This window comes from Struthio camelus, chromosome 1 (genome assembly GCF_040807025.1).
Source record: "Struthio camelus isolate bStrCam1 chromosome 1, bStrCam1.hap1, whole genome shotgun sequence".
Lineage (NCBI taxonomy): Eukaryota > Metazoa > Chordata > Aves > Struthioniformes > Struthionidae > Struthio > Struthio camelus.
In genome coordinates, this window is record NC_090942.1 from 81244817 (window position 1) to 81269150 (window position 24334).

Genomic DNA, 24334 nt, shown 5'->3' on the forward strand with positions numbered 1-24334 from the left:
CTATCTCTAGTAGAAGGCTTGTTGGCTCATGTAGAGTATAGGTGTGACCCTGCTTCTCTCTTAAAGGCTAGTAAACAGCCTATTAGGATATTGAGCACTTGTGGAATATCAGACCATTAGTTTTTAGAATGTAAGAGAAAGAATATGCTTTTTAAAAAGCAGATCGCTATGGGGGAAAATGCACAAACTCTCCAGATCAATTTATCACCAAACCTTAGTTTCAACTGGCCCTTGTTGCTTTGCTTTTAAAGCCACTTTGTTAGTGTAAGTGGGCTAGGCTTTACAATTGACCCACTGGGTATGTGATTCCCTCAGGTGTATATGATTCTCCGGAAACTTTTTGATTTGATGACTTCCTAATAGATGCACATTATCTCATTCAAAAAATCCTGCTAATGTGGCATAGGTTGAATATATTTGAGCGCGCTCATCTGTTGAATGACCTTGCTAGACATATGCACACTTCTGACCTCTTCCACAATAACTCTTGCTATGGGTATAGGCAGAGAACAGCACATCTGACTTTAAGGTAGCCTGGACAAAGAAAAGCTGTTGCATTCGTTGTTGTGTCGTTTAGAAATAAAGGCATTGTAGCAGAGCAGAAGGAACGGTCAGGTTTGTCACGTACTCTACTCCTTTCTTAAAATCAAATCAGATTCAAATCAAATTAGAATCAAATGAATCGTTTCTGTTGCTGCAAGTGCATTCCTTTTCTAAATAAAGTCAGAAGAAGAAAAAAAAATAGTTACATATGTATTAACTAATGCTGAATGTATTAAAAAAAAATACACGCATTTCACAGGTGGTCCTAGGGCTTTCTGAAAACATTTAAGGTAGTAATGCATTTCTAAGAAAGCCTTAAGAACTCGGTGCTGGGCTGCAGACTTTCAAGTTTTAACATGTTCTAAATCTTTTTGTACCTTGCTCTCAAGGCCATTGAAAAGTTGGATGCTGTTGTAGGTTACTGTTACTAGTGCGTCTTCTGTAGTTTTCTTATCCTCTGTTTCCCCCCAGCCCAAGAGGAGCTGTGCATGTGTGCGCACTGGTGTGGTTTGTTTTCATATTGCTTTGAGAGTTTTTTGTTGGAATGAAGATGTATATTCAGCATGTTGCTGTTTGTATTAGTGAAAATAAGAAATGATCCATGCTTTTAGAGCAAAAAATGCTAAGGAGCTTTCTGTAGTTGCCTCTATGGTTCGAGATTCAAAGACTGTCAGAAAATTCCCCTACTACTCAAAACTGTGGCTGATCTCCCCCTGTGTCCCTTCTCTGAAATCTACTAACGATGACCCCTTTTCTGTACAGTTTGAAAAAGCAATACTGAAATCATTGCAAAAGTGGATATATGTTTATGTAGGGCCTATAATGAAATGGCATCTGGAACATGTACTTTCTGTTAACAGGTTAACAGCTTTGCAGAGCTGTGCTGACATTACCCGTGAGGCTCACGTGCAAACAAATTTTAAACATCTTCCAGTTACAATGCATCAGTTAAACGTAGCAATTAGAAATCACTTAGGTCTAGACTGACTCTTCTTACAACTCACTGTTTTGCTGGTTCAGTTTTATACTGATCTGAAGACGGGCTTTCTGAAGATGAAACAAGTTACTGAGCCTACTACAGCCTGCACATGTGGACAAGCTACTGCAACAAGGTAGTGCAGGTCAGCTGTTCTGCAGTATCCACCCCCTCCGTCAAGGTGTGGGTTAGGTGAGGCAGCTTGTCCTTCTTTCCTTGAAGTTTTAAATTATCTTGTATTTCTCAAAAGCAGAGCGCCCGTTTTTGTGGGTGGGTGTCACAGAACTGCTGACTTGTTGCTTCCCTCTGAGTTGTGTGCCGCGGTTTTGAGCTTTCCTGAAAAATAACAGGATTCTGTAGGCTAAAGGTATAGCTAATCCAAAGTAAGGGTGGGTTGCTGCCGGTGGCTGTCGTTCTCTTCCTTTCCGTGTGTTGGGTTTATTGAGCGTGCAGCTGCAAGGGCTTTTGCTTGAGTGCCTAAGAGGGAGACAAACCAACTCTGCTAACAGGGAAAGATGTTTGCTGTATCAGCCAGCTGAATCAATATGTCCCAAAGTCATGTGAGTGCTAAATCCTCCTGGGAGCCCGGGCGGTTGGGTCAGAGCAGGACACGGCCCTTTAGGAAGGCAGCTGGCAAGAGAGCAGGGCTGCCCCTTTGGTGCCTGCTTGTGCTTGGTGCAAGTTGGTGCAGTCTCTGAGGTGAGAGTGAGGTCCCAGCCTGGGGGTCTGTGGCAGTTTAAGCCACTGCCAATTGGAGCTACCCTCTCCTTCCCCTGCGTGCATCACTTCTAATTTTCGGGCAGCTCAAGCACTCTGGACTTTCTTGCTGTGTGCACAAGTGCCAGTGCACGGGGAGCAGCTGCGTCTGTGTCTTGTCTAAACCGCGGTAGTAAATGGCTGTGGAGCAGCACCTTAACCTGTGCTTGGCAGGGCCATGCCAAGTGACTGCTTGTAAGCATCAGAGCTTTATCCTTTCTTAAATTTTCACTGATCCATAAAGGAGAAACTCTTAGCTTCTGACTTGCAGGAAGGTTGAGAGCCTGCAATTTTCAGCAATGGTACAGATAGTAGTTTTAAAGATGCTAAATGTAGTGAAGAATAACTTATTATCAGCTCTGTTATTTTAAAATAGCAGGAAACATAGGTAATATCCCACCAAATGTCAATTTTCGTTTGTTTTCATGAATAATCTTAAACCTTTTTTGGAAGTAGTTCTGCCTTTTTTTTTTTTCCCACTCCCTGTTTTTATAACAAAGAAGAGTATTTGCCTGGCAACAGGGATGTCTGGCCTTAGAGCTCATCCCTTCCTGGTATTTTATTTCTTATCTGAAGACGGAACTGTCTGCAGGGAATATCAGAATTAATTGCTGTCAGTGTCAACTACAGCTACAGAGTTGTAGTTTCAGATGGTAAATGAATAGTGGTGGAAGAGAAATTATATGTTTCTAAACATAGGATAAATGTGACTTTGATTTTTTTTTTCAAACCTATCTTCTTGTTTCCTTTTTGTTCTTATGTGCAAGTCATCAGTTCACATTTTGCATCTGAACCATTTACGCTTTACCAACCCACTGTGGCTGACTCTCCAAGCTTGTTCCTAGGGGCCGTTGGGAGGCAAGGGATCATTGGAGAGCAGAGTTGTGCTGTCAGTGTATCAAGGTGGAGGGAAGGAGATAATACACAGCCTGTGGATCAAGTTGCAAAAACTCCCCTTTTTTCCTGTGCAAAGGGATTTTTGGCTGCAGTTAAAAATTTGTATTTATTTATTTAGACAGTCTGTGAGAGCTACGCCAGTCCTTCACCTGTTTGAGCTGAGTACCTGGCTCACAGCTCAGCATTCTCTGTTCATTTTGCACAAGTTCTTGTCTTTAACCTAAAAGACAGCTCAGCCAGCAGAATCACTCCATCAGGTGTTTTGATGCCTCCATTGCCTGGTATATTAAGTATAATAGGCCATGTAAAGGGAATGCCTGTATTTTCAGAGGGCCGCAAGCTTAGGTGCCTTTCTGCCCTGGGGATGCATTGCAGACTGGGAGAGCCCTGCTTCACCTGGGCAGGGCTATCCTGCTGTCCCGGGGCACATGGGACTGAGGAGGTGTGCACTGCCCCTCCACTGTGGCATGCCTGAGCTAGGTGAGCAAGTCTTGCTTCTTCAAGCATAAGCCCTAGAGGCTGGATTTTGTAGCTCTGCTCTCCACTTCAGGCTCCTCATTAATTGTTGAAGAATTACAGTGCCAGAGGCTGGCCAAGTATTTCTAACCAGCTTTGTGCACAGACAGTACCCGAAGGAGGCAAGTTAAACTAAACGCAGTAAATTTCAGTTGTAGTGAACCAAGTCACAATGTCTGATTTGGTTTGTTTGTTTGTTTGTTTTTTCCTTAGAGCCATGCTGGATAAATGCTCAACAGCTGAGCAACTACTCAATGTTTTAAGTTTTATTTGGCTATCGTGCATATTTTCTAGTGTTATGAGCAGAAAGAGTTGACAGATGTCCTCATGTACCCATAATTACTCCAACTGATATTATCCTGAGACGGTAGGCATCCACAGTATGATGTATTTTTTTTCCTTTTTTTTTTTCTTTTTGTCTTAGTGCAGTCAGAAAGCGTTGTGAGGTGACTCTTATGCCACGGGTTCTCCTAATTATTTTGCATTCCTGACTCTGCCCCAGACCTAGCATAAGTGCCTGTGTGTCTACCAGGGTCAGGAGGAAGATCTTACCAGTGGCTGTTTTGTGCTGTTTCTAAGGCTTGTTGGCCCCATTAGGAGCCGGTTTCACTTGCTAGCTGGATGGAGAACTAACCTAGTGACAAATTAGTAGTTTTCAGGTAGGTTAATGAGCTGAACCCATTTGTGGAGGAGCTCGGCGAGAACCAGAAGTGGTCCAAGGAAGGGGCCTGGGCTGCATGGGCAAGGGGAGGTGGCAGAGCAACAAATCTATTCCTATTTTCAGTGGCAGAGTGCTGTTAGATCAGCTCAGGATGTGATTCTGTGAGTGGCTTCTTTTAATCTGGGTCAGTGGTCTTTTCCGTACCGGTAGGAGGCATTCTGGCAGAGTCTACAGAGGCCATTAATTCTTCTAATGAACCTTATAAGTGCCTTGAGAGAGGTGTGATTTAAGATGAATAAACCCACCCACCACGTATAAATGGAGAGGTATCTATTTAGAAATGTTATGGTGAGGAAGCAGAGTTTTACTGTAAAATGACTGATATTTTCCATGATAGAATTAGGAAATAGCTTCATGCTGTGTATGAGCAGATCATCAGCAGACTGTATATTAAAAAAGTGGAGGGGGGGCATATTTTTGCAGCTGCACTGTTGGGATGGGGGGAGTTAAGTGGAAGGAGAATTGAATTGTTGTATTGTGGGTCTATCTGACCACAAAGGGAGTGACGCACGCGCTTGGCAGAGCTGGAATGCGGAAGCCCCCGCTGCCGGCTCGGAGACTCGTATCCCGGCTTTATGGCCGCGCGGGGATTCGGATTCATTGTCTTAGGATGTGGGGAGCCGCAGCTCGAGAAACTCCCAAGCTTGCTAGCCACATGGTGTTACTTGTTACATGCATAACTGATCAAAGCGGTACCCCTAGACGTGAGTTAGCGAGTAATGGAAGAAAGGCAGTGACTTGGAGGGAGTTATCTGGTGCTGCTATTTCATTTGGATTATCTTGCAAAGATTTTTGTTAAGTACAGCTCGCTTATAAGGACAGGATCACGCAAGTGTTGCTTTTAGATATTCAACGCTTGTTTAAGTAGCAGCTTATTTTAATAGTAAGATGATGCTTTTTCATAACGTCCTACTAGTGAGTTCATTTAGCGAAGCGCAAATACCTGGTAAACTGCTACGGAGGAGGTGAAACTTGCTTGTTTTTTTTCTCCAGGGATTTTAAAACACTTCATGCAATGGATTCCCTATTGTGCTTTTGTCTTTCTTCAAGGTACTTTGCCGCTTGACAGTATTTGACAGTAGATGATAAACATAGAAGTAATGTGGAGCACAACAGGCCACTAATTTCTGTGTAGCAGTTGAACGTTTTAGGTGTCCTAATAAGCCGCACACAACTGAGGGATTAGTTTTTTTAAACCACTCTCAAAAGTAAATTTTGTTGTCTCCTCCTTCCCTCCCCAACTCAACCTTTGAGTAATTGCAATATCCTTAGCTTGCTTATTATAGTTTCATACCGATTCCAGCTCCGTGTTTCCTTCTACCCTTGGAAAATACCCTTACAATATTGCGATACAATGCTGGGAACAGTAATAGCCATTTAGATACCAGCGCTGCTGGGAAGACGACATCTATTGCATCCCTGGAGTTCAGTCTGAGATCAGTTCTAACGGATGTGGGAAAAGAATAAAACACAGACTGAGAAAGAAAAGTGGAAGAGTGCTTAAGTTTGGTTAGCTTGAGTTACGAAGGTAGGAACAAAACCCAAATATTTAAATGTAGGGGGGAGAGAGCATAGGGAGGAAAGCGTTAGTTCAGACTTTGGCAGCAGGCATTTGCCAAAGATATTAGTCAGATGGTAGGATCATTTAATAGAAAATGGATGTCCCTGAATAGTTTTGTTTAGTTTGGGTAGTGGGTTGCTGAAGTGAAAAGTTTAATCTGCTGAGGCCAGCCAGGCTCCCAGAGTGATCTTCTCCGTCTCACAGTGAACAGGAGGGATGTAGTGGACAGAGCTTTATCTCCTCTTATTCGGTTGGATTTGCTAGTAAATAACTATTTGCCCTTATAAACAGAGTACTTTATCTAGTGAGACTTATTTTAAGAAAGAGAATAAGGAGCAACTACTTAATTTCTGTGAAGTATGTGCTGTATGAGTTATACGTATGGATTGTATAACTTAGTTTCATCTGCCCCACCTGGGCTTTGCCACTCCTGGGTAATGCAGCCATTCTGAAGTCATGCTGATAAAGCTGTCAGAGGACATCTTTCTACAGTCCCCAAATCAAGGTTTTTAAAAATCGGAAGCTTAGTGAATAAATAGTTTTGGATCCATGTTACCATTGCATGTATAAATAATGGGCTAGCTAGTTAAAGAAATAAGTATCATCCAAACTAAAATTTGTGTGTGGAGTTGCAGCCCGCATTGCTAGCAAAATGACTGAGTGATAAATTAGGTTACGTGCAAGAAAAGAATGTAAGGCAGAAAATGCCAACTCTGTAACTTTCACAAATACTGTTATTGTTCTTTATTATGTTTTCCTGAATGCACATAGAGAGAAATCACTATTCCTATTACTTGTGGCCAGAAAGCATCAATGTTACATTTTAGGTAATGCTTCTTTAATAGACCTTCTTGGAAAAATATACAGTAAAAAAATATATATATATATATTTTTTTGTTGATACTTGCATAGTACCTAGAAAGCAAGTTATGTGCCACAAATCAAACCAGAGAAGACAAGAAGCCAGGAGTGCCCAGCTTGACACTCCTGTTCCTCTCCCTGCCACCCCAATATTTGTTGGAAACTGCAGCTTGGTGAGATCTGCTGTGAGTTACCTGGAGACAGTGACTACCGAGGAGAAAGGGGACATGCTCTGCTCAAAGAAAGCAGCAGTGTGAAGAATGGAGTCGCAGCAAGGCTCCCTGGTTAGGGGAAAGAGACTGTGATTCACGGCAAGTCAAGCATGAATAAGGTTGAGATCAGGAAATGGACATTTGAAAAACAGGGTCACGAATGTAGAGTGAAGTGTGGAGAGAAAGCAGCCTGACAACCGCAATTTGTTAAAAGCTCTTGAAAAATTGTGTGCTATAACATGCATAGTTTGTTTTTTTTTTTTTTAATTGAAAATAAAAATGTTTGTGTCATCATTAAGAGTCTTTTTTTTTTATTGCATGTGTGATGTGGTAGAGCATGGTCACTTGCCTGTGGTGACCCTACAATTATGTACCAGCAAGTTCACAGACTTGAAACTACATCTTCAGCGGATACTTGCTATGCTATTTAATTTGGTATGCACATCCATTTTCAAGCAGTTATATATAGTTTGGAGTTGTGAGACCTCAGATGGTCCCTTTGGTGTTGTGATAGAGTTGGATGGTCAGTTTGGAGACCTTTTGCACTTGAGTCTGCTGAGTCTCTCAGCCATGACTTTATTTTTGCTGTGGCAATGTACATTGACTCAGACCTCACAAGATGTCTTAAAAGTCTGGGGCTGTGGATTTAATTGAGGGTCTAGTTTCAGAGGTGCTTCTCAGGAAAGAGGGGACTGAGTGTAGGCCTCAAAGAAATCACAGGTGTCCACCTACTTGTTTTCTGCTGATAGACTAAAGATAAATACACATTTTCTCTTTGGTATGCGGCAGTACTTTTCATTTATTTCATGTATATAATCAGTGGTGGTGATATCAGAATCAACATTGGGCTTTGTTTGCAATTATAAAGCATCAATAAAAAGCTTTGATCAACAGATACTATTAGTTACTTAAAAGGAACTATTTCAGTGAAGCAGTCTTTAAAATTTCTGTGCCACTTTTAAAAGTTTCCTCCATCCAAAAAAAAAAAGAAAACTGAACTGCTGGGCTCGTTGACTCTTTAAATAAATGGTCTGTTCATGGGTCTTGCTTCATGCCATGTTGTGGCAATGAATTGCGATCGGATAACTATGAAAATGACAGCTGAAGAAGATGCCCAAAAGCGTGATGAAAATCAACAGACAGTAATATCGGTTGATTTAGTAGATGATGTTACTTCCTGAAGAGCAATACCTCATTTACTGTAGACTTCACCTGACTGCGTGCGCCTGCAGGGGCTGCCTATTTTGCCGGAAACAGTCTTTCCGGTAACTTGGTCTCTGGCAAAAGGCATCTGAATAAGTTGCCATGGCAAAAGCTTGGTTGTCAACTCAGACTTGCAGCACTTGAGCTACTCTGTAATAATTGCCTGCGTGTGTGCTTTTTGCCTCTTGGTAAAAGCAGCACAGAGTCCTCCTCCCCCAGCGAGTTTACCTGGGGTAAGCGTGTGTACGCAGGGTGGTTATTGTGCAATAGCAAATGTGCCTCGGCTTCGCGTGGGTGCCCTTGTGCTTACAGGTGACTTTAGAGGTCACCTTTCCTCTGGAAACCACTAAAGGCTGTTTTTTGTTTTTCTGCTAGTATGTGCTATGCCACAAGGTTATAAATATCTGTACAGTTTTGCCTAAAATAAAATAAAGGTTAGCCTCAAGGAGCTATCTCGTTACTAGTAATAGAATCAATTAGATCAGTTTTACCTTGCGGGGTTATTTTATTTGAAATAAATTTGATTTTTCTGCTTATGCTGTCTCTTTTTCTTCCATCTTGAGCTGAGAAATTCTTTGCATCTGCTGGCAAATCTCAACCAAATTTTACAGCGGGAAAGTGATGTGAAAGATATTTAAGGTGCTATTATTTTAAAGAAGACAGACGGCTAGGAAAAGTGAGATCCTCTTAATGTCTTGCATGCAGGGAAGGTTGAAAGAACACCATGCTGTTGCTAAAATGGAGAGGTCCCCCTGTGTTCCTTCCTCCCCTGGCTCCTGCCCATCCTGATACTAGCTTTAGTCTTAGATCTTGTGGCTAGCTGACTGCTCTTGGTATCCTAGAGGGAAAATGTTTTTTCCCGGATTAGTTCTCTGCTGTTTTCGTGAACTGAATCATTTCTGTGCCATAGCTGAGCATCACTGCTGGCTTGTGGTGAGGAAAGTGAGGATGGACCTTCCTTGTTGTGGGGCACACGTGTGGGGGATGGAGGGAAGAAACTGTTAATTTGGCTCTGGTAGTCTTCCAAAACTGTGCCTTTACTAGAGGCTTGAGAACCTGTGTTGAAGAGACTGTATAAATGCTGTGATGAGGTCCCATAAAGGAACAGGGAGAGCTCTGTTGGCAGTAGGCTTGATTGTGTCCCGCGCTGCTGGAATTTCTTGTTTGAGTGCAAGGGAAGGGAGGGATGTTCTTGTGCTGAAGTCATTAGGCTGCAGGACAGCCGTTTCCATGTCATTTCAGATAAATCATTTAATCTCTTGGGGTCTCAGTTCCTCATCTTACAAAATGATGGTAGTCTGCCTCTCTTTGTGTAGTGCTTAGGGTAATGGGGTCAGTTATGGCCTGCAGCCATCATGTGCTTGCGTCATCAAAAGATGGTAGGTCTTAGGACTGTCTGGATGCGTTTTTAAAAAAAACGTTGCGGCAGATTAAATACAGCCTGTTCCATAATATAGACAAAACTGCTGGCTCTCAGCTTTTCTGTGTATTATCCATTTTCTGCAATGTTGTGTTTATTTTTGCATGTTTGGATGTGTGGCAGGAAGAGGACCACACAATATTGCAGAGCTAAAAATGCTCTTTTAGGTACTACCTCTGCGCTCTAGAAGTAAAAAATCTATGGGGAAGTGGACTTGGCAGGACCTTGGCTGCTTTTAGTTGCCTAAGCACAGCTGTGTGCTTTTCGGCAGAATCCCTTGCACACTTTTTCCCTTACCTGGCGCTTCAAAAGAAAGTTACGGGTAGACACGCTTTCCAGTTTTCTGGCGACCACCCGTGGCTTTTCCAAGGTGTAACGCTCAACAGTCTCATACTCACAAAGAGGCATACCTAAATAATTGTGGGTTGAAATCTCAAAGCCAACAGGCTGTTCGCTTTTTTTTCCCTTTTGGGTGTTCACATTTCTGACAATCCAAATGGGGATGCGTCCTGTGGATTTGTTTCTGGTTTGCTTCTTTTCAAATGAGAATTTTAATTCTGTGAATCTTCTGCATCACTGAAACATTTGTGTTTTGTGGCAGCGTTCAAAGTCCCAGTCATGGTCAGGCTCCATTGTGCTAATCACGTTACTCATGCCAAGCACAGGGTGAAAGCCCTTGAATCAGAGAAATTAAAAGCTTCACAAAAGCTTGCACAAAATTGTATGGGTGCATTACTGATGATATATAGTTTATATATGTTTCCTATGAGATGGGAGAAAGCTTTAAGTTTGCGTATAAATCTCTGCAGGATCAGTGCCTCAGTACAAATAAGGCTCAATAGGAAGGAAGAAATATCAATAAACAAATAACCTTTTAATGCAGTTAAGAGGAACCTGTGGTTCAGTTTTTTTTTTTTTTAAATGTAAATTCTACTGCCTTAATAGGCGGAGATCGGTGAGAGTGGGTTTTTTTTTGTCTTAGTATCATAGCAAACTACGTTTTAAAGAAGACAAAATGGTGGAGGAGCAAAAGGGGGGTGTTTTTTATATCTTGATGAAGAACGTCTTTAATTTATAGGCAATAGCTCACTTTGTATTAGGAGTCTGAGGCACAGCATTTGTCCTGAGAGGATATTTGGGCTTTGTGGTCGGAGAAGCTGCCTGTTAAATGATGCGACAGGAGCCTTCAGGCTGCCTATCACCCATGCAGAAGTAAGAGCTCACGTGGTACGGGCTCCAAGGCAGGGGGAAAACTGCTGCTAGAGCCAACATTCCTCGTCACAATAAAAATATGCTCTTTGCTCACATAATAGCTGTTCAGTTTGCCTACGGTCATTGTGTTCCCTCATTAAAGAGCAAAGCAGTTGAAAATACACAGTTGGCAAAGCCAAATATTGTCCTCGAGTGAATCCATATTTTAATGCAAGGTATTTTATCAGTGTGATTTTAGAAAATAAACTGGCTTGAAAAAGATCATGTGATCCACGTTTGAACATAAAGATTTCTGTGAGAGTAGCAAATATTTTATGTGTTTTTTTTAAAGTTTGATTTCTTTATGATTGAGTCTTAATAATGTGGTTTTCAGGTTAAATAATGATTAGAAGGGTCCCTGTACTGCCCTTCAAGCTGTAACTTTTGCGGTTTGTCATGGAAAGTTTTACCTTGCTACATAAACATTTGTCTGCAGTCTGTGGCGTGTGTCCTTTTCTTAAGGACTGTACGGCCTCAAATTTCCAAATTTGAGTATATAAATTTTGACATATCCTAACTGCGATATTTAAAAAAAAATCTATTCTGACTCTTAAGGCTTTGCTGAAAATGTAGCCTTTCTTCAAGAATGAGAGACGAAGCATGCAATTAAAGCTCAAAGATTTAATCAGTAAGAGCCCTGTAAATCTGATTATCTTATCTATTTAGAAGTATTTTAATGCCTCTTCCGGTTGCATGCATGCACAACTATTTTTGTAGGTCATATTAAAGTCCTCCTCCATGGAGAATATATGGAAACGAGCTTCCCTATCCCAACTGCCACTGAGTAACTGTCTCCAAACTTATGCAAGTAACAACAGTCAGGAGAGAGGCCTTGGTCTCTAGGGTTGTCATCTCACCTACTTGTTCTGCGAATTTTTCTTGTACTTGGGATGCCTGAAGGTGCTGGCAAAACACTCTCCCATTCCAATTGCAACAAAGAAAGTAAGTGTATGCCATTATAATAATTAAACTCTGGCCACAGAGGGCACACAGGGAAAATGCCCAGAGACCTGAAAAACACTAGTGCTTTTTAAGCCAGAACTAACACTGTCTTTAAAAAGGGTAAGTGAAATGACTTAAAGCTGTTCTGTTAACATCAACCATAATCTATGTAAATTCAAGGAGAAATGGAAGAGCTGAAAAAAAGAGTTATAGATTAACTTTATAAAGAGGAGTTTCATAAAAATGAGGAGGCTAGTAAGAGTTAAAACTAGAAACAGCTGAAATGGGGTAAGTTGCAGGCAGCACAGGTGGCTTTGAAGGGTGGGAGAGGGAGAAATAGTGTAGGTGAAAGGAGTACGAAGGAGGCTGTAGGCAAAAAAAAATCATTTAAAAAAAGGCAAAAAGAAATTCATATTAGAAAAATAAAAGTCTGTTAACTCTAGCAGGTTAAATATAAAATCCTCAGAAGACTGGCATGCAGCTTCCTGAAGAACAGCTTTCTAATAGCATACAAGCCATTTATAAAAGTTTTTTAGATTTGCCAGAAGCTTGCTGAAGAGTCTGTGGGGTTGTCTTCAGAGAGGAATTATAGAAAGGCAAAGTGAATTATTTGCATTAGCGTTCACTACAAAAGGAAGTAGGTCATTCTTTACAAGGGTGGATAAGAGAAATGTTCACAGAAGAGCTTTTAGAAGTAGTAGTAACATACACAGTAATAAAACTCCAGAAACAGGTACCAGAAGCAGAAACTCCTCTATAAAGTTGCTGAGCTACTGATAATCATGGTTTATAATCTGTTGCTTCATTTAACCTTGCTCTCAGGAGAAAAGATGATGACAAGTGCAATACCTTCAGATGCAAGCCCTTTAAAAGGGTGCAACCGATTAGTAGGTCCAGCAAAGAGATAAATGCTTATAGAAGCAACTGGATAATTAGATAGGGAAATGTTATACATTCTACAAGAATTGACTTTTAAAATGGGAAGTTAGGCCACCAGTTAGAGCTCTTAGAAGGTGTTTTAGAGGTAATCAGAGAAATTAAATCTTCTGTGAGAGACAAGACTGAACAGTGGGATTCCTGAGCCTGGAAAAGAAGATGGAAGAAATACGATAGGAATATGTAAAATGGTGTTTATTGCAGCACGAGAACTAGAGAGTAGCAGGTATAAAACCAGTGAAAGGAATTTTTTGCACACTGTGCGAAATTAAGTATTGTTGCTCGTTGCCACAGGATACTGTGGAAATAAAAGTGTACCTTTCAGAAGGGATTAATGAAATTCAAGTGTCATAGCGCCATTGGTAACTATTGAGCACAGTATTTTGTCTCTGAAACTTTTAATAATTTTTGGAGAGAGGGAGAATCTGGTAGGGGAAGAAGCGCTTGAAAAAGGCTCTAAATGTCTGCTGTTGTCAAATGTTGGAAGCAGCAGTCTTGGCAAAGTAGACCTCTGGACCTTTCAAGTCCTCTCTTGTGTTCCACCAGAAGGTTGGTTGGTGGAGGACAGCATCCACTTCTGGCCTTAAAATCAGTAGAATGACCACACCATCATGGGCTTTGCTGTCTGTAATATATAATGTAACAACAGTGGACCTGTTGATTTTCTTTTTGTAATGTCTACTGTTACTGCTTGAAAAAGAGATTGACAAGTGAAAATACGTAAGTCAAAACCAAATGTTAATGCTCTTCAAGTTGGAAAGTACACCGGTTGTTTTATCCATTGGATTGTCCATTAAAACAGTTGAATATAACTATGGTTGCATGTATATAGCATGAGTATAGCATGTAAAGCATTTCTTCCAAACTTTTCCCTTGTAGTCATAAAAATGCTTTCTAAACTAACAGCTTTCTTCTGCTCGGTAGGATATGATTTGTTGGAAGTGTACGTTGACCTGGAACCAGCAAGAAGATGACTAAGTAGGAGGAAAATGGTTTTAACATGCCTCTGCTTTGCCAAGGAATATGGAAACAATAACAGATTTGTCAAGTCTGTGGGTCAGCTAGCCTTGTAGTGATATATGATAGTTCTCTATGCCCAGCATACTTTTTCTTTTTAATCGCTATTTAGGAGCTGAAATGTGAATCCTTGTCTGTTTGTTCCAGTTGCTGATTATCACCTTCATGAGTGTGCTGTTTATTGATCAGATGTACCCAGTGTAAATGTGAGATTCTCATTTCTCTTCCTAATGGCAGGCACGTAAATTGCTCTGTCTTTTTATTTATTTTACAGTGTAATGTGAAAGCTAAGAATGTGCCTGTCTGGCAGTTGCCAAAGCGTTTTGATCCATGCACTGAAGCTCTGCAGTAGCCCTCCCATTTCTCTGTTTTTTTTCCTCCAAGCCGTGACATCCCTCATGTTGCCTTCCCTTATCATGCCGGAGTGAGTTGCATCGCTCATGTGCCAAATTCTCCTTGCCAAGCTTCAAACAGCATTAAAACGGTTCCTGGTGTGCTTCCTTGTTTGGAAGAGAGCCAACAGCTTAGAAAATGAGTATTCAGTTTAATAAGAGATGGAAGCTTTAGGTTCTGTTTTCTTCCTATACAAGAGCAAAACTGTGCTCTTAAAAAAAAATAAATGTAATAAGCATGCAGATGGAATCACAGGAGGGCCCTTTCCTTAGTGAAGAGGTAGTAGCTCAGTGGTTAGCGTACTCTCAGATGTGCTGGTGACCAGGTTCAAGTTTGGGCAGATTTGGGAGTTAACACTCAGACCCCTCTCTCTCTCCTCTCTCCCTCTTCCCTTTTTTGGCACTTGCAACAAAATATTTATGAAGTCAGTCTTTCAACAGATATGATCTCATATCCTCCTACAAACTGCATATGGACCAGTCGCTCAGGATGGCTCTATTTACTGAAGAGTTCAAATTGTGGGACAAGACTTTAAGAAGGAAGTAGTGATTTTCAAGAGGAAAGATAGCCAATGATAGCCAGCACTGTGAACGTTCAGGTCTCTCTCTTCTCTAAAAATGAGTCTTTCTCAGTCCTGAATTACTAGAGGCTTTTAGATGATCTCCTCAACGTATAAGAACGGAGGACACCAGCAATACCTATTTTCTTGTTCTCTTTCTGTGGCTCGCTTTTTGGTCTTGATCTCTTCTTGTGAGCCTGAAGTTTGTCATGGAATATAAAGAAGTATGCTGCTCTCTCTTGAGTGTGAGAACTTGTGGAGTAGGTGCTGTGTTAAACCCTCTCGGGCTTGCTGCCTGTGGCTGGGCAGAGACAGGCGGCAGGAGATCGGGAGTCCATGATGCGGGGGATCTTTGACGCTCCGGCACGTCTCAGTCCTGACTTCCAGTGCTCCCCTGGCAAAACCTCTCTGGAGTCTGAGTGTTCACAGTCTCTCTTCCATAAAGTGTCAAGGTGACTTACTGTTGCCATCTGCTCTTCTGGACCAAGACTACGGACTTGCTAAAAAAATAATATGCAGTGAATTAATAAAATGTTGACGTTTACAGTATGTATTCTATAGCAAGTAATCACTGTGTGCAAACAAAAGACGGGATCAGTTTGGTGATGTTGGGAATTTCTAGTGGTCAGGCAGAAGGCTGCGTTGTCTCTTTCATCTCATTTTTCCCTTCCTACAAAAAGCAATTCTAAGCTAAATTGTTCTCTGACATTGTCACCTGAGGCCTTTTGAGCCCGAGCTAATTCCTTTGACTTCTCCCTACCGTATTACCAAACCCACCACCATCCTCCACCTTTAAACAGCGTCTGCTCTTTGGTTCTTCTGCTATTTCAAACATTTGTACCGGATTGTATTTCAACCCCTGACTTTCTGTGAAGAAATTCCAATTACTGTCTCCCTTCCTTCACCTGAGCCCATGTTTTTCTAGATAGTGAATCACAGACTCTTTATAGTCTAGCTTTGCTTTTAGCTTTATGTAACCTATGCGAGGTTGTAAGTACATAATATAATTTTGAGTGACATGTTCCTTTATAGCTCTTTTTACAGTCTTTGGCCTGTTTGGCTTCAAAATTCTTATAGGTGGCCTAAATTAGCCTAAATACATGCTTAGTCTTAATTAAAAGTCTCTTAAATAGATTCTAATTTACTCCTGCTCTTGGAGTCAGTGAGAGATTAGTAATAAAAGAAAATTAGTGGGTTTGTAGCATGATGTATTTGATCAGTGCGGAAACAGGATGACTGCCTCAGGTGTATGGTGAACTCCTCGTTCCTATGTGAACATCCAGCATATTAAAAGTTGACAACATTACTTAGGTTTATCCTGACAAGTGGTGTGTGGGGGTTTGGGGTGGGATTTTTTTTTTGCATTTTTCGCAGATCAATTATTAAACTGAGGAAGCGCTGCAACATATAAGGTGTATAGATGAAAAGTCTTATCTCCTTCAATGGGATTGTTGCCATTGAAGTTTTGCACTTCAGTTGAAAATAAGCTTGAAAGATTTGCAATTAATATTGCTGCACCTAGGATTTTGCTTGAGGTGATTTTTTCTGGAACATAAACATAATTGCACTACTGCCACCATATGGCTTGGAGACCACCTGGTTAATTGTCTAGTTCCTCCCCAATCCTCTTGGCTCAGGGATGTCATTGGAGTGAGCAACAAGTCAGCAAAACAAAACGAATAATTTTTTTTCTCTCAGTATGAGAAAAGGAAGGTTTTTGTGCAAGGGAAAGCTGAGAGCATCTTGAGAGAATAAAGTGTTGAGCTGATACAAAGCAAACCTAGTTCACTGTATCAGGTAACGTTACTGTCCTAGTTTTGTTTTCATTGCTGTTCACAAGTATTTTTGAAGAGATTTAATCTTCTCCAATTGAGATAATTCTTACTTTAAGTCTTGGTTTCTGTCTTGTTCTTGAGTCTCTTGGCAAGAATTTGATGTCCCAGTTTGTTTGTAGCTTCCAACAGGCATGTGGGCCAGCCAAAATAGTTTCCATTTCCCAGTGAGATGCATTCTTAGAAGAACTTTTCCAATCCAAATACCTTGCATTTATTGCTTTTTTTAATTGCTTAGTGCGATACTTGCTTACATTTGCTATTTTAATGTCTTTTCCTGTCCGTAAAGTGAGAGCCCCAAAAGGCACATGCATGCAGTCACAGAATTCAGTTCATATAGCCAGATGGATGTTTTGGAAAAAGAAAGTTGTATGTATGTGCTGTTTATCACAGCTGATGTCTGAGCAAGAAAAAAGTTCTTCTAATGCTGAAGGAAAACAGAATGAAAATAAATAAATGAAAATAGCAAAAACGGATGGCCTTAGCATTTAGCATCATTTTTTCCAGATACTTTAGGGAAAATTGACAGAGTGACACACATACAGTTTAGCTCAGCAAAGGCTCTCAAGTTGCGTTACGCAAGCAACAGGGAATGGTCAGAAGAAATTTCTGTGGACAGTTTTGCCATCTGTTCCTCTGGATGTTGCCAGCATCACAATTTCAAGTCTCATACCTTTTTTTTTTTTTTTTTTTTTTTTGGTATATGAGTTTTTTGTAAAGCCTAGAGTCATGTGAGTAGGTAAGGATCTTAATTTAATTTAAAGAAATGATCATTCCTAGTCTTTGGGATTATAAAGAAAAATCTTAAAATATGAAAGTGCTCTGAAGTCTCAAAAAATGCAAGGTAGGCAAAACGTGGGCATTTCACCCTAACTTTTAATTGAACATATTGTTTCTTATTCAACTTTCTTTTAGGGACCAGAGGATTTTTAATGATTTTTTGAACTCTGGGTTTGACAGTATGATTCTAGTAAAAATAGTGCGATTCTCATGCCCTTTGGGGAATGCAGAACTTGACTCCTTTCTCTTCTGGGTTATGTAAATGAGGAGAGGGTTAATTTTTAAGAGTTCAGAGTAGTTTGTGAAGGAGAAGAAACAGAATTTGCATTATGCACCGTATCAGTGAAAACCAAGCTCTTGTTTATTATGGCACTGCCTTTAGGATCTGTATTTAAGGTCTGTCAAGGAGGGCTAAGCTGTATGGTAAACTGCTGTTTGCACTGCTTCTATGAATCCTAAACAGCCATAAATCTTCAGTACCTGCCCTTCCCTATCAGCTTTTATCCTTCATTGGGCTATCACATTACTGAAGTCCATTCAATAATCTTCAATCCTGAATTACTTCCTAATGACCTCTTTGAAAGTTTTTCTTCTGAATTTGTTCTGCTGTCTCTCTGCTTGCAATTGAATTGTTTAGTTATATAAGCAGTCAGATTTAACATCTTTCCTTCCTGTGCCTTCTAGGACTCCTCAGTGGGCAGACTTCTCCGACCAACACCAAACTGGAGAAGCTGGACTCCCAGCAGGTGCTGCAGCTGTGTCTCCGGTACCAAGACCATCTTCACCAGTGTGCGGAAGCGGTTGCCTTTGACCAGAACGCGTTAGTGAAGCGCATCAAGGAGGTAGTGCCCATGGAGAGTGTGGCTTCTGGCGGGAAAGGGCTCAAGGGCCCCAGCATGTCTGTCTTGAATTGTGAATGCCAGTGTTTGCTGTAGATGGCCTTGGGTCACCAGCAGGTCTCTATTTTAAAGAAAACCCTATAGAGAAACTGTGTATGTGCATTTCAAGGAGAGAGGTTTTCCTGGCTTTCATAGTGGTTATTTATTGGTATATTTATTGGTTATACTCTCTGCTTCCTGACTCTAAACACTGCATGTTCCTCTGGTACAGCAGTAGTCTGTATATATCTGTATCTATCTATCTATCTATCTATCTATCTATGTATCTACCTGTCTAGATCTACTAGTACTTACCTACAAGTACTATGAGTAACTATCAAAGAAGTAAAAGATGACTGGAGACCCAGTTATTTAGACCCATATGCTTAACATTTTGTTCTGCATCATGCCTAAGCTCTAATTCAAGGAAAGAAATGGTTATCATAACATCGTTTATGATTGGAAAAGGTACTATTTCTTTCTTTCTTCAGTGGATTTGTGGAGCTCTGCTCTTGTTTTCTAAGCGCATAACATGCTGCCTCTTCTCTGACCCATGCGACTTTTGCTTCCTACCTCTAAAAGGCCTTAGAAGATTCAAACTTAGCCAGTGTCAGGACATGGGATATCACATTATAGTCCAGAGGAGAAGCTGAATGTCTGTAGGAACACTTGAAAGCAAACAACAAGCAAATCCTTATTACATATGCCTTATTTCTGCTCTCTGAGAGAAGCAGAGAAGAGAAGGTGTCATCAGAAACAAGAGCCACAAGTAGGGTTGATAGTGATACTCATGGGGAGGAAATTAATTCCTAGGATGGTCTACTTGCAACTTTTTCGTGTGTATAGCATAATTATGTCTGTAATTATGTTGTAAGTGATAGAATGGCTGACAGTTTGTTAAAGTCGAGATAGACTGGCATGAGAGGCGATGCTATTTGAGGGTGGTTTCTTACATGTTCACAGGTGTGTCAAAGAACTGGTGAACATTGCCTTTGTCAGTAGTCTGAGACCAAATACCTTTCAATGTCAAAAGAAAAATTTGTGGACAGGTGGTTAATTTTTACTCATGCTCTATAAAGAATAACCTTGATTCATTGTTGTTATATTGGCTTAGAGTTAAGAAATCCTGCATGACAAACTGGGTAATAAATTCAATTCATGGGCTGTTTTGAGAAGCTGCTGTCACCATCAAGTGGTAACTCCAAAGTAAAGTGGGAGCCATTAAAAAAAAGGCCCTTTTTTATTTTGGTGTATCAAGATCCAAGGCCAGCTATTACACAAGATGTCAAGATGTTTGCAGATGTTGGTGATTCAGATCATGCAATCTCAGAAATGGGATTAATTGCCAAACTAATGACAGTATACTGTATTAATCCAAGAAGATTGTAATTCTTTTGGCTGTTAAAGTGTGAGAGTGAATATCAGCATGATTTAAAGTCATGGTGGACTCTACCCATTGGTTTTTTTAAAAAATGCAGCCTTTATTAGCTGGATTTGCTTTCTGTTGGGCCAGTGGCAGATTGCTATTCAAATTAGTGATGGTGTTATTTTCGTCCAGTTCGTAAAGCTAACAATTTTTTTCATGGGAAATAAATACTACTGTTATATTGGGTTGATGTTGTCACTGACTTCTTGATCACAGTCTCCTCTGTAACAAAGTGAAGGAAAAGTGGACGGGTCTGCAACTTGGGCAACTGGCAAGTCCGTTCCTATTTTTTTGTCACAGCAGTTAAGTAACTTCAGATGCTTTGAATCCCTTTGCCAGATTTGGTGGATTTTTACTGTTCATTTTCCTAATAATTTTTAAATGTTTTTCTTGCAATGGCTGTTCTGCATGTGTGTTCTGGAGGAGCCGGGTGGGACCCACGTAGCTGTAATCGTTCTTTCCAAATTGTTTCGGCTCTCTTTAGTGCACTAAATTGAACCGCGGTTGACAGTTGTTGACAACAAAGGGTGCAGCTGAACTGAAGCAGAGTAGGTCTCTAGTTACAAGTGTAGACAAAGAAAATCGCGTTTGACTGCACCCATTTGTCAGCAATGATTTATTTTCACAGTGTAGACAAAGCTTGGACTGTTGGTAAGGAGTAAAGGATTAAAAAGAATATGAAGTGTATTGCGAAAAGCATGCTGAATGCGTGAAGTAGAGTGAGTAAATTTTTATCCTCACTTTAGTTATCAGTGTTTCCTTTCTACTTTTTTTAACCTTGGATATATTGGAGTATTTTTTTTTTCCTTCTGAAATCAGGCTATTACCAAGTGAATAGTGCTTTTAACTTTTCTACAAAATGTTGGTAAGCTTCAGTGCTTGATTCCTGCTCTTTATCTCAGGGCTGTTCACTTTTCACAGACTTTCACTGACTGTCCTCAGTGTTGTGATAGTCCTACTGTATAGCATGCTACAGTCACGCTGACTACAGCCAATATTTTTTAGATTTTTCCTTGAAAAAATGTCCCAGGGAAAGTATCTTTTGCTTATTGTCTGTGTGTCCAGAAAAAACAGTTTCCTGGGTTTTGGCAAAGCTCAGAGTACTGTTGCAAATGTATTGGTTCTTGATAACTCATAACTGGTTAGAGTGGTTTGTAAATCGGCTCACAATCTAAATTAAAATGGTTCTTAATTGAAAATAGAATAATCTAAGGAAAACAAAAAACCTTGCATGTCAGTGGTTGCTGTAGCTGCTCTAAGGAGACTCATCTGTGTGTTGCCTTACTTTGAGGAGCACAGCAGTCTGACTTTGCTCTCTATGCCATTTCCAAGTGTAGCCAGAATTGCCTTGCAGTGGCGTAGCCAGAGCCGCATAGTCTCCCAAACTGAGCTCCTTTGTGCTTTCCACCTTACTTTGACTAGTCTTTGTCACAAAAAATTGTATTTCATCGAGTGTTTCCTTGAAGGGGAAAGAATTGAAGGTGTGGTTGAAGGTAGTTGGCCCAACTGTTTATCTTCAGTAGTTACACCTACTTGTACCTAAGCTGTCCAGTTTTGGAAGGGATTGATTTTACCACAATAGACTTTGCTTTCACTGCCAAAAAATGGATATGCTTGCACCTTTTCAGGAAAACCTAACCAATTTGCATTAAATATTGTGTTTTGTATTAATTTTTGGCAGCTGACTCACTATCTGTTGCAATACAGCATTGATTCCAGGACCAATGAAATGTTTAATATTCCTTTTATTTTTTCCCCTTATGTGTTTAAAAAACAACAGAACAGCAATTTGAGATTTGTGTGCATGTTAATTCAGGATTATGGCATCTGACAAAATTTGACAGTTTTCAAGGAAAAAGCCTATGTCTCTCCCTTTCTAGGTGGTACCTCTGCCCTTTGATGTTTTGTAGGGTGAAAATTATTGATTTGTTGGATTAATCACCCTACTGTTGATTTCTGTGAGCACACAGAATCACAGAATCACAGAATCGTTTAGGTTGGAAGGGACCTCTGGAGATCATCTAGTCCAACCTCCCTGTTCAAGCAGGGTCACCTAGAGCATATTGCCCAGGATCACATCCAGGCAGGTTTTGAATATCTCCAGCGAAGGAGACTCCACAACCTCTCTGGGCAACCCGTTCCAGTGCTCTGTCACCCTCACAGGAAAGAAGTTTGTCCTCAGGTTCAGATGGAACTTCCTGTGGTTCAGTTTCTGCCCATTGCCTCTTGTCCTGTTGCTGGGCACCACGGAGAAGAGTCTGGCCCTATCCTCTTGACAACTTCCCTTCAGATACTTGTACGCATTGATGAGCTCCCCTCTCAGTCTTCTGTTCTCCAGGCTGAACAGGCCCAGCTCTCGCAGCCTTTCTTCAGAGGAGAGATGCTCCAGTCCCCTCATCGTCTTTGTAGCCCTCCGCTGGACTCTCTCCAGTAGTGCCATGTCTCTCTTGTACTGGGGAGCCCAGAACTGGACACAGTGCTCCAGATGAGGCCTCCCCAGGGCTGAGGAGAGGGGCAGGATCACCTCCCTCCCACCTGCTAGCAACACTCCCTCATGCACCCCAGGAGACCATTGGCCTTCTTGGCCACAAGACCACATTGCTGCCTCTTGCTCAACTTGTTGTCCACCAGGACCCCCAGGTCCTTCTCTGCAGAGCTACTTTCCAGCAGGTCAGCCCCCAGCCTGTCCTGGGGCACCTGGGGGTTCTTCCTCCCCAGGTGCAGGACCCTGCACTTGCCTTTGTTGAACTTCAGGAGGTTCCTCTCCGCCCACCTCTCCAGCCTGTCCAGGCCCCTCTGAAAGGCAGCATGGTCTTCTGGTGTGTCAGCCACTCCCCCCAGTTTAGTATCATCAGCAAACTTGCTGAGGGTGCACTCTGTCCCTTCCTCCAGGTCCTTGATGAATACATTGAACAAGACTGGACCCAGGACTGACCCCTGGGGGACACCGCTAGCTCCAGGCCTCCAACTAGACTCTGCGCCATTCACCACAACCCTCTGAGCTCTGCCATCCAGCCAGTTCTCAATCCATCTCACTGTCCACTCATCTAGCCCACACTTCCTGAGCTTACCTATGAAGATGTGATGGGAGACAGTGTCCAAAGCCTTGCTGAAGTCCAGGGAGACAACATCCACTGCTCTCCCCTCATCTACCCAGCCAGTCATTCCATCACAGGAGGCTCTCAGACTGGTCAAGCATGATTCCCCCTTGGTAAATGCATGCTGACTACTCCTGATCACCTTCTTGCCCTCCAGATGCTTAGAGATGGCATCCAGGATGAGCTGTTCCATCACCTTTCCAGGGCTGGAGGGGAGGCTGACAGGCCTGTAGTTTCCTGGCTCCTCCTTCTTGCCCTTTCTGAAGACTGGGGTGACATTGGCTTTCTTCCAGTCCTCAGGCACCTCTCCTGTTCTCCAGGACCTTTCCAAGATGACGGAGAGTGGCCTAGCAATAACATCCGCCAGCTCCCTCAGCACTCGTGGGTGCATCCCATCGGGGCCCATGGATTTGTGGATGTCAAGTTTGGACAAGTGGTCTCTAACCTGATCCTCCTCCACCAAGGGAGAGTCTTCCTTTCTCCAGACTTTCTCTCTTGTCCCCAGGGTCTGGAATTCCCCAGGGCTGGTCTTAACAGTAAAGACTGGAAGCAAAAGCAGCATTCACTAACTCTGCCTTCTCTATATGCTTTGTTACCCATTCAGCAGCGGGCTGACATTTTCCCTAGTCTTCCTTTTGCTAGTGATGTATTTGAAGAAGGCCTTCTTGTTGTCCTTGACATCCCTTGCCAGATTTAATTCCAGCTGGGCCTTAGCTTTCCTTGTCGCATCCCTGCACGCTCTGACAACGTCCCTGTATTCCTCCCAAGTGGCCTGTCCCCTTTTCCACATTCTGTACACTTCCTTCCTCTGTTTGAGTTTTGCCAGGAGTTCCTTGCTCATCCATGCAGGTCTCCTGCCTGCTTTGCTCGACTTCTTACTCAGAGGGATGAACCGATCTTGAGCCTGGAGGAGGTGATGCTTGAATATTAACCAGCTTTCTTGGACCCCTCTTCCTTCGAGGGCCCTACCCCAGGAGATTCCTCCAAGGAGGTCCCTCAAGAGGCCAAAGTTTGCTCTCCTGAAGTCCAGGGTTGCAATCCTACTCATTGCCCTGCTCCCTCCTCGTAGGATCCTGAACTCCACCATCTCATGGTCACTGCAGCCAAGGCTGCCTCCAACTTTCACCTCTCCCACTAGACCTTCTTTGTTCGTTAGTACAAGGTCTAGCATTGCACCTCTCCTCGTTGGCGTCTCCACCACCTGGGTCAAGAAATTATCATCAATGCTCTGCAGGAACCTCCTTGACTGTTTGTGCCTAGCTGTGCTGTCTTCCCAGCAGATGTCAGGGTGGTTGAAGTCTCCCACGAGAACCAGGGCCTGTGAGCGTGAGGCTACTTCCAGCTGTCGGTAGAAGGCCTCATCAATGACTTCCTCCTGGTCAGGTGGCCTGTAGTAAACCCCCACAACAGTGTCACCCATGTTACCCTGCCCTTTAATCCTTACCCGTGGGCTCTCAACTTGCTCTTCCTCTACCCTTAGGCAGAGCTCCATACATTCTAGTTGCTCCCTCACATAAAGAGCAACTCCACCACCTCGCCTTCCTGGCCTGTCTTTC

General features: G+C 42.0%; 1 protein-coding gene across 1 annotated transcript in view; it reads left to right on the forward strand.

Moving 5' to 3' along the window:
• The window catches only part of BORCS5 (BLOC-1 related complex subunit 5), a 78229-nt gene that overhangs the window by 32111 nt on the left and 21784 nt on the right, over window positions 1–24334 (forward strand). Inside the window, exon 3 of the mRNA XM_068953172.1 lies at window positions 18061–18218. Within this exon, the coding sequence (XP_068809273.1) occupies window positions 18061–18218 (158 nt within the window). The remainder of the gene's footprint in view (window positions 1–18060; window positions 18219–24334) is intronic.